Consider the following 15,857-nt stretch of genomic DNA (forward strand, 5'->3'; position numbering starts at 1 on the left):
AGTGAAGTCACACAACTTAGTATTTTCAGGGGTGGCCATTTTAGCAGTAGTAAATAAAGCAAACTAGATAAAGTAAATGCAAGTAAACTAATTTTTTTGTGTTTTTGATATAGAGTGCAAGACAGTAAATAAAGTAAATCTAGCAACTAATTTTTTTGTGTTTTGATATAATGCAGCAAACAAAGTAGTAAATAAAATAAAGCAAGACAAAAACAAAGTAAAGAGATTGAGAAGTGGAGACTCCCCTTGCAGCGTGTCTTGATCTCCCCGGCAACGGCGCCGAGAAAATATGCTTGATGGCGTGTATTTCACACGTTCGTTGGGAACCCCAAGAGGAAGGTATGATGCGCACAGCAGCAAGTTTTCCCTCGGAAAGAAACCAAGGTTTATCGAACCAGGAGGAGCCAAGAAGCACGTTGAAGGTTGATGGCGGCGGGATGTAGTGCGGCGCAACACCGGAGATTCCGGCGCCAACGTGGAACCTGCACAACACAACCAAAGTACTTTGCCCCAACGAAACAGTGAGGTTGTCAATCTCACCGGCTTGCTGTAACAAAGGATTAACCGTATTGTGTGAAAGATGATTGTTTGCGAAGAAAACAGTAAAACAAGTATTGCGGCAGATTTGTATTTCGGTATTAAAAGAATGGACCGGGGTCCACAGTTCACTAGAGGTGTCTCTCCCATAAGATAAAAGCATGTTGGGTGAACAAATTACGGTCGGGCAATTGACAAATAGAGAGGGCATAACAATGCACATACATGTCATGATAAGTATAGTGAGATTTAATTGGGCATTACGACAAAGTACATAGACCGCCATCCAACTGCATCTATGCCTAAAAAGTACACCTTCAGGTTATCGTCCGAACCCCTTCCAGTATTAAGTTGCAAAGCAATAGACAATTGCATTAAGTATGGTGCGTAATATAATCAATAACTACATCCTCGGACATAGCATCAATGTTTTATCCCTAGTGGCAACGACACAACACAACCTTAGAACTTTACGTCTCTGTCCCGGTGTCAATGCGAGGCATGAACCCACTATCGAGCATAAATACTCCCTCTTGGAGTTACTAGCATCAACTTGGCCAGAGCCTCTACTAATAACGGAGAGCATGCAAGATCATAAACAACACATATGCAATAACTTGATAATTAACATAACATGGTATTCTCTATCCATCGGATCCCGACAAACACAACATAGAGTATTACGGATAGATGATCTTGATCATGTTAGGCAGCTCACAAGATCCAACAATGAAGCACAATGAGGAGAAGACAACCATCTAGCTACTGCTATGGACTCATAGTCCGGGGGTGAACTACTCACTCATCACTCCGGAGGCGACCATGGCGGTGTAGAGTCCTCCGGGAGATGAATCCCCTCTCCGGCAGGGTGCCGGAGGAGATCTCCAGAATCCCCCGACATGGGATTGGCGGCGGCGGCGTCTCTGGAAGGTTTTCCATATCGTGGTTCTTCGCATCAGGGGTTTCGCGACGGAGGCTTTAAGTAGGCGGAAGGGCAGCGTGGGGGGCCACACGGGGGCCCCACACCACAGGTCGGCGCGGCCAAGGGATGGGCCGCGCCGCCCTATGGTGGCAGCCCCTCGTGGCCCCACTTCGTATCCCTTTCGGTCTTCTGGAAGGTTCGTGGCAAAATAGGACCACGGGACTTGATTTCGTCCAATTCCGAGAATATTTCGTTACTAGGATTTCTGAAACCAAAAACAGCGAGAAAACGACAGCGGCACTTCGGCATCTTGTTAATAGGTTAGTTCCAGAAAATGCACGAATATGACATAAAGTGTGCATAAAACATGTAGGTATCATCAATAATATGGCATAGAACATAAGAAATTATCGATACGTCGGAGACGTATCACCCCTTTAAACATATTGGGATTAGAAAACAATTTATAAGTAATCTTTAGTAGAAAGTAGCAAGGGGCATTAAGGCCCTAACCATTAGCTCCTCGTGGTTCGATACTCTTATTTCGAAACTAGCTACAATTGATTTGTGTTCTTGTAGTTATCAAAAATCTCAGTTGCAAATCCACTTGTAGCTGTAGAAATCTCAGTTACAACCCAAATTATAACTGAAAAAGTTAGTTGCAACCATGCTTGTAACTAAAAAAGCTTAGTTGCAACTCCACTTACAACTGTAGAAATCTCGGGTGCAATCATAGTTTTAGTAGAAAACCAATTGCAACCCCACTTGCAACTGTAGAAATCTCAGTTACGACCCAACTTACAACTGAAAGAACTCAGTTGAAACCTCACTTTCAACTGTAAGAATCTCAGTTACAACCCAACTTGTAAACGAAAGAACTCAGTTGCAACTGTAGAAATATCACCCAAATTTTAACTGAAAGTCTTAATTGCAACCCCACTTGCAACAGTAAAAATCTTAGTTGCAACCCAAATTACAATTTAAAAACTCACTTGCAACTCGACTTGTAATTGGAAAAATCTACTCACTTATAACCGACAAATATCGGTTGCAAGCTACATGCAACTGAAAAATATTTACAAGTTAGAGAGAAAAAGGGCATTGAAAATTCCCTATAAAGGCTCGCAAAAGTTATCAAGAAAAAAACTAAAAAATAATTTATTTATAACTTTACTAAAAATCCTAGACAATAAAACAAGAAGGTCAAGTCAAAAAAAGCCAACATGGAGAAAAACAATTTCTCTCGTGGCTAGCCATCTTATGTAATTGGTTAAGAAATGAAATGATATAGAAACAAAATAAAAAATAAAAAATTATGAGCAAACATTTATGCTAGATTGCGGTCATAATAATTGGATTCATGATAGCGGATGTTATAATAGTGGTTTCTAGGCCAAGCGGCAACTGAGCCCTCCATATAGGCTAAGGTTGTGCGTTCGTAAGGACCTCTCCAGTGCGTTTTTGCTAGGCCGGGTCGGACACGAATCTTGATACAGAAAGTGATCCAACGGATCAAGAGTGAAGTGAGCACTAATATAGAACAAGCAAATCCCTATATTTTTCAGTTGTAACCTACTTGTAATTTCGAAAAACTCAGTTAAAATCTCATATTTATCTAAAATCTTAGTTACAACCTCACTTGCAACTGGATAAAAATCTTTGTTACAATCCAACTTGCAATAGGTAAAAACTCACCGCACCTCGTTTGCAACTAGAAAATCTGAGGTGCAACCAAACTTGCAATTAGAAAAATCTCAGTTGTAACCCAAATTACAACTGAAAAGCTCAATTGCAACCAAACTTGTAACAGCGGACATCTCAGTTGAGCCCCACCTGCAACTGCAAAAATCTCAGTCGCAGCTCAAATGGCAACTTAAAAAACTCAGTTGCAACTTGACTTGTAAATGGAAAAATATCTCAATTACAATCTTAATTCCAACTAGAAAATCACAGTTACAACCTCACTTACAACTATAAATGTCAGTTGCAACCACATTTGCAGCTGGTATATCTCAGTTGCAAGCCCACTTAAAACTAGAAAATCACAGTTACAACCCCATTTACAACTAATTTTTTTTAGTTGTAACTACAAATTCTTAGTTCTAACCCCACTTGTCATTGGAAAGTCTCATTTGCACCCACTTGCAACTAAAAAATTACAATTGCAACCATACTTGCAACTAGAAAACCTCAGTTGCAAGTTGCAGCTTGAATATCTCAGTTGCAGCCCCACTTGCAACTAAAAAGTTTCATTTGCACCCGTATTTACAATTTTAACTTGAAACTGGAAAAAAACTCGGTTACAGCCCACTTGCAAGTTGTAACCCTCGCGCTATCACAAATAATGACAAAATCCAATGGTTATGAAGTCGACGAAGCTCTAGCTTAATCTAGATTGCCCGAGAATAAGTAAAAACCAATAAAATATATAAATAGTACAAATTAGAAAGTAATACATAATTATTGAGAAGTCTCTTTTTATGTACAAGGACATTAGTAAACAAAAATAATGTATTTATAATTTTAATAAAATAATAAACAACAAAAATTCAAGGTAAACAAAATCTAACATGAAAAAATCTATACTACTGCGCTATGTAGCAATACGTCATATGTATTGTTTTAAGAAAAAATGAAAAGAAACAAAGAAGTCAATAAAATGGATAACGTGTACTTAGTGAAATGTGGTATGATAACATTTGAGGCACAAGGGGTTCGGATAGCTAATAGTAATTATTTCCTTCTCTATTCTAGAGGTCGCACGCTCAAAGCCCCCAGGGAGTAATTTCTGCATCCCTCTTTCTCTATTATTTTGTTGGGCCGGCCAAAAGTTCGCAGAAAACGATCAGACGGACGACGACTTAACTGAGCACTTAGCAATCCCTTTTTAAAATTATGCTCGTTAGTTGTATATATACGTCACATTTTCTCCCGAATAACTAGAAAAAATCAACCATGCAAGGAATGTTGGATTGTGGACGTGCGGGGCAACTTTTTCCATGTCTAAAGACGGCCACGGTGTGGAACTAATCAACACTGACGTCCTACTTATTCAGTCCTACGTGCCTCCGTAGGCCTCCACTTGGAGGCGTTACGTACGTCGAGCAAGTAACAGGCGGCTGTGAGAGTGAGACACCAATACACATAGATAGTGATCGAAGCGACTCAGCCAGAAGGCGATCGATGGAGAAGTCCGGCGCCGTTCGCAGGGCACGGTTCCTGCTCCTCGTGGCCGCAGCGTTCTGGGTCTGCATACTCTACTTCCGCCTGTCCGTGATCATCACGGGCGTGGCCATCGCGCCGACGGAGCGCGCGGCGTCGTTTGCACCGGCGTACGAGCGCGATCGATGCCGGGGACGGTACGTGTATATGCATGATCTCCCGCCGCGGTTCAACGCCGACATGCTCGGTGGCTGCAGCCAAACGAACGGCCGCTGGCCCGACATGTGCGAGCAAGTGAGCAACGCCGGCCTCGGGAAGCCGCTCCAGGAGCCAGAGGATGAAGGCGACGGGGACGACGGCGCGCTCACGGGCGCCCGTGGCTGGTACGCCACGCACCAGTTCGCGCTGGACGCCATCTTCCATGGCCGCATGCGGCGGTACGAGTGCCTCACCAACGACTCCTCCGCGGCGGCGGCCGTGTTCGTCCCGTTCTACGCAGGCTTCGACTTCGCGCGGCACCACTGGGGCTACGACAACGCGACGCGGGATGCTGCGTCACACGACCTGGCGAACTGGCTCGTGGGCCGGCCGGAGTGGCGCCGGGCGGGCGGCCGCGATCACTTCCTCGTGGCTGGGCGCACGGCGTGGGACTTCCGCCGCGACACCTGCCTCAGCCCGAACTGGGGCACAAACCTCCTGCTCCTCGCCGCCGCCAGGAACATGACCGTGCTCGTCGTCGAGTCGTCCGCTCCAGGCCTCGGCAACGACATGGCGGTGCCTTACCCCACCTACTTCCACCCACGGACAGACGCCGACGTCCTGGACTGGCAGCGCAGGATCAAGAACTCTGATCGCCCGTGGTTCATGTCCTTCGTCGGCGCGCCGCGGCCAGGGGACCCGCGATCCATCCGGCCACAGATCATCGCCCAGTGCAGCGCATCGTCCACGTGCCGGCAGCTGGGGTGCGTCAACGGTGCCAGCCAGTGCCACGCCCCGGGGGACATCATGCGGCTGTTCCAGAGCTCCACCTTCTGCCTCCAGCCGCCGGGGGACTCCTACACGCGGCGGTCGGCGTTCGACGCGATGGTGGCCGGGTGCGTGCCGGTGTTCTTCCATCCGGCGTCGGCGTACCTACAGTACACATGGCACCTGCCTGAAGACCACACCCGCTACACGGTGTTCATACCGGAGGACGGCGTGCGGGCGGGGAACGTGGGCATCGAGGAGACGCTCAGGAGGATACCGCCGGCGGCGGTGCGTAGGATGCGGGAGGAGTTGGTCAGGCTCGTGCCGAGGCTGGTGTACGCTGACCCGAGGTACAGACTCGAGACAGTGAAGGACGCGTTCGATGTTGCCGTGGAAGGTATCATTGACAAGGTGGCGGAGAGTCGAACCGGCTCAGCAGCCGAGAGCTGGCTAGAGAAGATTTGGTCAATGTAACGGGCTGGTATTGCGATCAAAGTAAATTTTTAAGTGAATGGAGTCGTTTAGTTCGTCAACTTCCAAAACGAACAGTTAACATCATAAACTTGGCAGGCAAGAGAAAACACGGTCCGAAATACATCCCACATCCTGGTAATTTCTACTCCCTCCGGTCTCTTGTACGGAGTACTAAATTCGAGTCAATTAAAAAAGATCGAAGAGTATCTCCGTCTCCATCTTCATCTCCATCATCTATATCTTCATCTTCATTACCTAAAGCATCTCTAGCGGAACTATTAAAAAGTGGTCAATCTCTAAAACAATCTACTAGTTAATGCCCGTCCGTTGCCACGAACAACGAATGATAAAAATATCGACAATTCAATCAAGAGTTGGTTTAGTTCCCATGAATCAAAAATGAGATGCGGCAATTTAAATAATGAATCGTTTTTGTACTACTTTTGAGATTGAAGCTGTCATGTTCTGTTTTCTGGATCTAATAAGCAGTCTCATACTTTTTTTTCTAATAAAATCTCTTAAATTAGTGAAGCAAGCTATTCAACACTTTTAATACTCAACATGGGATAACTCCACTGTTACTATCCTATTATAAGGGTGTCCAGAGATTCCGTTTTGACAACACACCTCTTAGGCTTCATAGCTAGTAGGGGGTTCTCTTCTGCCCCCTCTATAACACATGAGAAAAACAAAACAGATTAACACATTTAATAGAACATGAACATGTCAAAAAAGTGCACGGGCACGTCAAACACATCTAGAAGATCTGCGCAAAAAGAAAACAGAACACAAGACTGGGTGCCAAACATCTTAATCATCCGTCGATGCATTAAAAACATGAAAATATACTGCTAAGACAAACATGAACAGAGAGCTGGACCAAATAGCAAGAAGCATCAGCGAACTCGCATCAGAGAAGACGAGAAATACACCAGCTCATGTCAGTTGTCACCGCGTGTGCCACCTCCAGGTCCTTGTTCGCCCCTCGCCCTGATGACCCTTCCTCCGTCAGTGCCGGCTTCATCTGATCCCTCAACCTTCACCCTGCGACATATTGCTCTGCTCTCTTACACAATGAATTTAAAAATTTTATTCGACATGTAGTTCAAATAATATGGTAAGTTCAACCATTCAAATGCTAAGCAAGAAATCAAATTAAATACTTCTGGTGTGAAGCAAATGAAAAATGCAGTTCCATTTGAAGGCAATAACAACAATAGTTTTTATTTGTGCAAATAACAAATGTTTTACTGAGTATATATGGCAATCAGTTTGGAAGTCTGCTTACATAGTACATACACAACCATCCATATGATATACTCAAGTTACATTGTTCACAATATGAAGCATGACGAGGATCATGAACAATAAGAAATTGTCCAAAATATGATTCAAGATAAAACAAAACCAATATAGCCTAACAGCTGGTTGCCGATCAGTGTAGTTTACCGAAAAATAATAAGCACCTTGGTATCAGAGGAAGTACATGCAGAATTGGCTAATTATTAATATCACCACTCTCTACGGATGAAAATTTATTAATTTATACACCGATTTATGATGCCTGGCGGTATGTGAAGTAACTGAATATTATTGCTATGCTAATTCTGACCGAGGCCAACTATCTATCTGTAACTCTGTAAGGCAACATGTGCACGCATAATATAGCAGCAATAACAACATTTTACATATACAAATATGTAAATTAATTGGTCAATGAGCTATTGTCATGAAGTATACTTACTAAGGACATGAATAACACTTAGTAATTGCAGAGTGCTAAGAAAGGAAAGTGTGCGCCATGGGAGAATCATGTATACTCATAAGAGTTTATACTAAACATTTTGGTAAACCATATACTTCATAAAAGAGGTAAGTATTGATCAAAGAAACATGGAGAATGGTCTATGCCTTTATGAATCACTGACTATGGGCCACGTGCTAATTCTGGAAATAAGGATCATAAGTGCATTACGTGCTTTGTTTCATATAAGTGACCAACTATTGATTTATTCTTGACATAGCTTGTATCTACGCGTAATATAGCTGTCATCACTGTAGAAAAACAATCCATAACTCAAGTGATCATTTAAACATCTCTTGGTTTTCTTGGTCATAAAAAATAATTAAAGCTCTTGCTCCTCCTAGAGTTCCAGCTGGGGAAAAAATTACCAACATATTTCATCATTATGCAGGGTGAATTAAATATATCATTCTATAAAACAAAATGTTAAATGGAAAGTAGCTTACGAAAAGGTTGCAGTTTGCACTTGTTCTTACTTTCTGTTTCAAGGAATGGTGTCGCATGGAACGTAGCCTATGACTTCTGACCACAGTCACAAATAATAAGAAAATAACCGGTATAAATAGCAGCTGACCAGGCATATCTATTTCCTAGGAAAGGTTCAAATAGGAAGAAAGCTTTTCATTAGTAACTCGTTAAAACCACCTAAGTTCATGGAGTGCAGATATCTATGCAGCATTGATATCCTTGAATACAAACTTTCTTGAGTTTTTAATAGTGATTATGAACATGTTAAGACTGAATGAAACAACAGCACATTTTCACTATGAATTCTTCTTATTGGTGACATGGTGGTCTAAATACAAAGTATAGTGCAGGTAAGCCTCCCTGTCCATGCAAAAGATGCAAACTTAAATTTCCAACCTTGCAGTACGTCCAAGAATTTATAAGATGTTTTTTCGATCTTGTCAACGACAGGTAGAGAGCAACAACGAATATGATCTCATAATCAATATGAGACGCAATTACGGTATTGGCCTTGAATCTAGAGTCAAAGCAAAGAAGAATCTTACCAGAGGCAGAGCGAGCAAGGCACAAGGTGCGATGAACAGCATCATGACTCCTTGCAGTCGCATAGGGCTGGTGCACATCGCCTCGCCCTACAGCCCTTTCTTATGTCGTATTGTCGCATGCCGCCGTGCTCCTGGCCTAACACCAACCCTACATCTAAACCAACCAAGAAACTTGAGTTCACTGAATAATCCAGGCTGTAATGTAAACTGGGCACCGCACACGCACTATTGCAGGTTAGAATGAACAAAAAATTGGAAGAAAAAAGCAACGCAACTGAGGAATCGAGGTCTCCCACCCTCCCCCCTAGCCATCGGCTGAGCACTCATCAATCTCACTGGAGCCACCCCTTCCGATGTAATGTAAACTGGGCACCGCAAACGCACTACTGCAGGTTAGAATGAACAAAAGTTGGAAGAAAAAAGGAACACAACTGAGGAATCAACGTCTCTCCTTGCCCGCTAGCCATCGGACGCGCACACATCAATCTCCATCGAGCCACCCCTTCCGATGTCGACACGACTCCTGGGAAACAGTTCCTCCGTTAGGAAATAAGCTAGTGTCACGGATTTTCTAGATCGGATGTATCTACACACTAAAACACATCTAGATACATGCGAATTTAGACAAATACGCGACAATTATTTCCAAATGTAGGGAGTAATATAGGATCAACTGTAAACATAAGTTCCAATACAAATGAATCGAATTTCATTTTATAGAACTGTAGCTTTAAATTCAATTCATTGCAGACAGAGACAGATAAAGAAGACCACCTCATTTTCCTGAATCAACTGGAAGTAGTCTCTTTTGATTAGACCTCCACTGCTGTATGTCTTTGCTACTGGATTTGATCCAGTCCGAATGAATAACCTGCAGTATCATAGAAGTAGATCAACAATTTTCGCTCGAGTATTTAGCTGTTAGATCATGTATTCAACAACAATTTTTACTCATCTGAAAATAGAATTCAACAACTGTTTACACTTTGTATAGAAAATTCATTTTTCCAAGTTTTCTTTATCTCTTCTGAGAACAAATTTGTTTATGTTGTTTTGTAACTTTCCTTATAGACCACTAATATTGCACTTTGAGTCTTTTTTTTGCGAATAATTACACTTCGAGTCTGATATTCTTGGAACAGCTCCATCCCCACGACGGTCGCGCCCGACGCTCGGCCCTCGCGCTCCCTGCTTCTTCTCGGCTCCGCCACTATCTCGCTCACCACCAGCCTCCGCCGTCGACCAGACCGAGGCGGCGCTTGGGCAGCGCGCTCCGTATGGATTGGAACCGTACAACGATAAGCAAGCCAAGCACCAGGGCCGAGGCAGAGGCGCGAGTGGCTACGCAAGGCTTCGGCGAGCTCCGCCAGGCCAGTGGTTGTCCCCTGCGGCGCGGCAGGATCTCCTCTCTTCTGCTCGAGTAGAAATTCGGACGACGCGAAGACGAATGTATGGGTCGTGGGAGGTTAGGTGGGGAGGAGGAGACCGTGCGTGGGACACTGGGACCTCATGCGTGGTAGCTGTTTAACCCGCGGTTTAATTCTCAATTTTGTTTTCGTTCGCGTTTTTTATTTGCCCCAGCGGGTGAGGCGTAGACGGCGCAACACAGCGTGGACGACATACCAACCAATCATCCTACCACCTCTAGCCCTTTAATATAGTAGAGATTTGGAAAATAAATCCGAATATATCCTCTAAAATCGTCCTATCCTCACCGAAAGTTTACGTCCGTGATCCTTGTATCTCCAGTTTCAAATGCAAAACTGGTAATGCCTGTAAACCGGTCAACGCTTGGCAGGGAGAAAAGTTTCAGTTGGTGTCACGTTGGATTCAGCGGAGTCCGCCTTCCGCAGTTGGCCTCGGCAGAGTCTGGCGAAATTCCACCACACCACCCCCAATTCTAGTTGCTTTTCTATAAAGAGGATCGTTTTGGCCTATTTTCGACGAATTTGGCCGGAAATTGTGACGAATTTGGAGGTGATCGCTGTCTTCTAGTCGGATGCGACCGTCTATCGTTGTTTTTGCTCCATGGAAGCACCTTCAGGAGGCCCGGTCTGGGGATGGGAACCTCTAGGCGGTCGGGTCTAGGGAATAGCGTGGAGGAGGGAGACCGCGGCCTACATGCACAAGCGGCAGGTGACGTCGGGATACCATGGCAATGCCCATAAATTTTGGACTTCAATTTTAGGGAAGAGCGTGGCTTTTAGGCGTGGCGACATGTGAGCATGGGCGGCTAGCGGGCAAGTGAGTGTGGGCGTGAAAGAAAAAGGGAGGTAAAAGAAAATGGAAATAAAAAATAATAATGAGCCCTCTTCATACGAATAAGATACTAAGATTGACGAGTTAGAATTTTGGTGTCTATTCTACCCGATTCAAATTTAAAATGTGTTTATTTAAGGTGCATTATATAGCGTAAGGGCCGCAGTTTACATGGTTTTTGCTACAAATGCTATTTCTAAAACGAATAATTTGTTCGCTTTATTAATCAAAGGCCAATTTTTTGGAATCATTACAGTGCTGAACTTTCTTCCTTCACGAATAGAGGAAACTAGATGGACCTAGCGCGCTTTGCTGCGCCGCTCTTTGTAATTATCATTATATAAATAGCAACACTTGGATTGACGGCCAAAATATTCTATAATAGTTAAGCAAAATAGAAGTAATTGTTAATGAGATATGTAGTGGCAATTGCAGTATAGGAATGAGCCAATTAATCAGGACCTTAATCTTTTAGACGCCTATACCTAATACCTGAACAACAAATTGTTGCAAAAACATGCCTCTCCCTATGCTCAGATGAGAACTAATCATAATAAATCAATGGTCACCAACCTGAAGAACAAAAAGAACAAAACCATCAACTTAACTAATCTACTGGGCGCTCAGGCCGTTGAAAAGAACAATTGTGTGGTTGAGAGCTGACCTCAACATTCATCTCATGAACTCGCTATACAAACAACTGCAATAAAAGTTAGTTCTAGGCACAAAGAGATGTTCTCTGCTCCAACCAACCTCAGTCCAAAGCTCATCGTCACAATGCCTTCATCAAGGGCCTTCATCAGATTGAGGAAGCAGAGCATTAGTCACCTATGGGTAGATAAGAGAAGACATCGAGGATGAGATGAATTTACTCCTCACTGCCACGATTATCTGACATCTGGGGCACACATATATGCATTTGAGAAGTCAGTGCCTTGGCTCAGTTAATTCAGCTTTGAATATGTAAGTTCCAGAAAAAGGTAACAAATAATACTCCCTCAGTCTAAAAATAGTTGTCTCAACTTTATCTGTATACATCCGTATCTAAACAAAAGTGAGACACCTATTTTTAGACGGAGAGTATCTATACTGAACAAAGGCTTTGACTGTAATCCAACTTCCAAACAAGGAAAACCGTGGACAGATATAACAGAAACAGAAAAGTGTGGTCTGAAGTTGCAGTGCCCGATGACATGTGTAATACAGGACATGCAATCAGACGCAAACATCAACATATCTCAAGATTGATAGTAAGAAAAAACACAGGCCACATGCAATCTTCTTTGTCAACTGCTCTATAACTATAACCCTATTTTTGTAATAATATCTATGTTGGTAAGCCTGGAGTTAGATCACTACTTCGTATCATGTGTACTTCCTATTGTTTGTAAAGCTGCTCCTCTTATACTTTTTCCCAACAAGTAAATGGATCTGTTATGTATGATTTGGTCCTCAGCAGCAAATGGAGTTTCTTCCTTCAACAAAATTGATTTATGATCTGAAAACATAACCAATAAATACAGCCAAGACGTGCGCCTAGATCCAATTCTCCCTACCTATCTATAGTAAGAAACAAATCTGAATCCTCCAGATTCGATACAGAAAGATGGACACCGTCCAAACAGAGCATGGCCAGCATGCCCACACGCGCCCAAAAAACATCAAATACAGCACAACGGCGGCACCGGCCGAAGGGGCGGCAGCAAAATGTGCCCCCAAATCGACGAATCCGCAGCAATGCGCCCTCAACACACGCAGATCAGGTGCAATTCCTAAATGGCGACTGAACACACTCCATCACAAACCCAGGGGACGCAGCACACACCAGGCAAATATCCACACAAAAATTCAGAGAAGAAGAGAAGGGAAACGGACCAGCTCAGAGAGGCAGACGCGACGGGAAGACCGGCGGCCACAGCACCGTCGCCGAAGAACAGCACGCATCGCCGCAAAAGCACGAACGAAGAGGAGGACCAAAACACAGGAGAACTGCCGCCGCAAGCGAAGGAAGAAGGAACACGCGGTCAAAGCAATTCCGAACCGACGCGCAGCCCCTTGGCTTGCTGACACGTCGACCGCATCCGAGTGCAAACACGACATCGCGCCGACACGCGTGCTGGCCCAAATGACGGCCCATCACCGAACGGAGGGCAGCGCAAATATCCCACCAGGTAGGGCCCGCGACAAGGACATGCAAATTAACCAGAATCGCTCCTAACCCTGGGAGCTTAGTGCTCTTTAAGGATTTGAGTAAATTCCCTCAAGTGCATCTTGATTCCTCTCACGGTTGCATACGCTCCTCTTGTCCCTTATATAATTTCCTCTACATCTCAGTCTTTTAATGCTCTCTAATGACGTTGCACGTCATTTTTAGAGCATCTCCAGTCGCGTCCTCCAAAGCGCTCTTCAAAACTTTTTGGCGTGCTAGACATTTAACCGGCCCCAGTCGCGCATCTCAAATGCCCTTTCCTCTAGGCGTGGCCCAATACGGTGTCAGACACCCCGAGGCCGTCCCTGCTCCAAAGGGACGCTTTGGGCGTGCCAGACAGAGTGAGAAGCGAGGCGGGTACCCACCTGGCGGCGACCACATTCCGAACGGTTGGTTCCCGCCTTTATTTCTCATCGCACCTCCCCTCCCGTGCCTCCCACCCCTTCGCCGCCGCTCGATTTTTCCGTATCGACGGACTTCTCCTGCGTCGGACACCGCCGTGACGACTAACTCCCTCGTTGTCGTTGTCGCCGCCTCCGCTTCACAAAAGCATCCCAGAACGCGCCGGCCAATCCACCCCTCCTTCGCGCACAGAAGGTGCTCGGCGGTTGGTCTGTTAGGTGTGACAAGTCGCTGTTCGTTTTCTCCTCTTCAACGGATGAATGTTAACCATTTTGTTTTGCTTCAGACATGGATAGCGAAGACAAAATGATCGTGGAAATGATGGACGAAGAGCAAGCCTTCAACGACGATCTTTGGGAGCATTTGTCAATCATCGCGTCCCTCCAAAACATTCTAGACGTTGACGCGAAGAAGAAGAAGAAGAGGCCGCGCCGCGGAGGTTCAAAGCCAGGAAGAAAGAAGTCGAAGCCCTGGCAGAGGATGGAGGGGCATACCACCATGCTGCACGACGACTAGTTCGCAGAAGAGGCAACACATGTCGACAATTTTCTGCGCCGGTTTTGTTCATGAATATCCTCCACGGAGTTCGAGAGTTCGATCCCTACTTCAAGCTGAAGCACGACAATTTTGGCACGGACGGGTTCTCGTCGATTCGAAGTGCACCGCCGCCATGAGGATGCTTGCATACGGAGCACCCGCCGATACACGGGATGACTACGTACGCATGAGTGAGTCTACTGCCATTGAGTGCATGTATTAGTTTTGCCGAGTTGTGGTGGAAAGTTTGGAAAGTACTACTTGAGAGGGCCAACTGAAGAAGAGACAACAAGGATCATGGTCGACAATGCAGCGAGAGGATACCCTGGGATGCTTGGAAGCATCGATTGTATGCACTTGTCATGGAAGAACTGCACGTTTGCTTGGCAAGGTATATACAAAAGACGTAATGGATATTGCAGTGTGGTGCTTGAAACTGTGGCAGATTATGACCTATGGATTTGGCATTCTTTCTTTGGTATGGAAGGATCACACAATGATATCAACATGTTGCAGAGGTCTCCGGTGTCTATTAAACTAGTGGAAGGACATGCTCCACCATGCGACTATGAGATCAATGGCCACCAATACACCAAAGGTTATTATATATATAGCCGATGGTATATATCCAAAATGGGCGATATTTGTCAAAACAATCACGGTACCATCAGGTCAGAAGAATTTCCACTTTGCTTCGCGACAGGAGGCTTGCCGGAAGGATGTCGAGCGGGTATTTGGTGTGCTCCAAGCTCAATTTGTTATTGTTCGGTACCCTGCTCTAAGTTGGTCTCACGACTAAATGTGGAAGGTTATGTAGACTTGTGTGATCATGCACAACATGATCATCGAGGATGACCGCAAGAATCTGGCCAGGACACATGTTGGTCTTTATGAGTGTCAGAAGTTGATCACGAGGTGCATGCAGATTTTGCTTATTTCCTTGCGATGCACGCAGAGATCCGTGGCATCAATATTCACGAGCAACTTCAACATGATCTCATTGACCATCTGTGGAGAATCAAAGGATTATCAGCAAATGTGGTGGCACCTTGATCTAGCCCAACTTATATTTGTTTGGTTAGTTATTGTTTTTTGTATTTTAGTTTGGAACAATTTTAGCAAACATATGTATTTGTACGCTATGTTTAATAAATTGGTTGTGTTCTTTGAATATTCTAATCAAAAAAAAGTTAGGGCCTCGTTTGGAGGCCGCGACTAGCACAGACGCGCCCCAAATGCTCGATCCAGCGTGCTTTGGGGGGCTCTTTGAGGCACACGAATAGAGATGCTCGTATTCACGACCACATTGTATTCAACCCTTTCAATGGGCGCCGAATCACGGTGGAAGGTGGTAAGGCGCGGCATGGGAGCGGGAAGGTTTATGTCGGTAGTTGACCTCTCGCACTGCCCCATTTTATTTTACATTACTATGGAAATTTTATTTACACCTCCCGAATTCTAATGGGAGGCGCCGCATAGGGCTGGCATGCGTGCGACGATCATATTTGTACAATTTTTCCTTATAGAGAAAGCAACATGCGTGCATGTAGGAAATCTGCGAGATAACATCAT

The 15,857-nt window shown here is 44.7% G+C and overlaps 1 protein-coding gene and 1 long non-coding RNA gene across 9 annotated transcripts; one reads left to right on the forward strand and one right to left on the reverse strand.

Annotated features, from left to right (window-relative positions):
• The first annotated feature begins 4,642 nt into the window (after positions 1-4,642).
• On the forward strand, positions 4,643-6,061 carry LOC124647432 (xyloglucan galactosyltransferase KATAMARI1 homolog). Its single transcript, XM_047187380.1, has one exon. It carries the CDS (start codon positions 4,643-4,645, stop codon positions 6,059-6,061), a length of 1,419 nt encoding a protein of 472 aa, XP_047043336.1.
• A 722-nt stretch (positions 6,062-6,783) lies between these two features.
• LOC124705312 lies at positions 6,784-13,190 on the reverse strand. 8 transcript variants are annotated; one of them, XR_007003957.1, is made up of 7 exons: positions 13,013-13,190; positions 11,802-11,965; positions 11,630-11,710; positions 9,653-9,749; positions 9,154-9,401; positions 8,879-9,032; positions 6,784-7,105 (listed from the first exon to the last, which is right to left on the reverse strand). It is a non-coding gene; the product is annotated as an uncharacterized LOC124705312 (long non-coding RNA). The 8 variants fall into 8 exon arrangements; XR_007003955.1 differs by having other exon boundaries at positions 11,802-12,035; XR_007003954.1 differs by having other exon boundaries at positions 11,802-12,635.
• Positions 13,191-15,857: the final 2,667 nt, after the last annotated feature.

This window comes from Lolium rigidum, chromosome 4, assembly GCF_022539505.1.
Source record: "Lolium rigidum isolate FL_2022 chromosome 4, APGP_CSIRO_Lrig_0.1, whole genome shotgun sequence".
Classification (NCBI taxonomy): Eukaryota; Viridiplantae; Streptophyta; class Magnoliopsida; order Poales; family Poaceae; genus Lolium; species Lolium rigidum.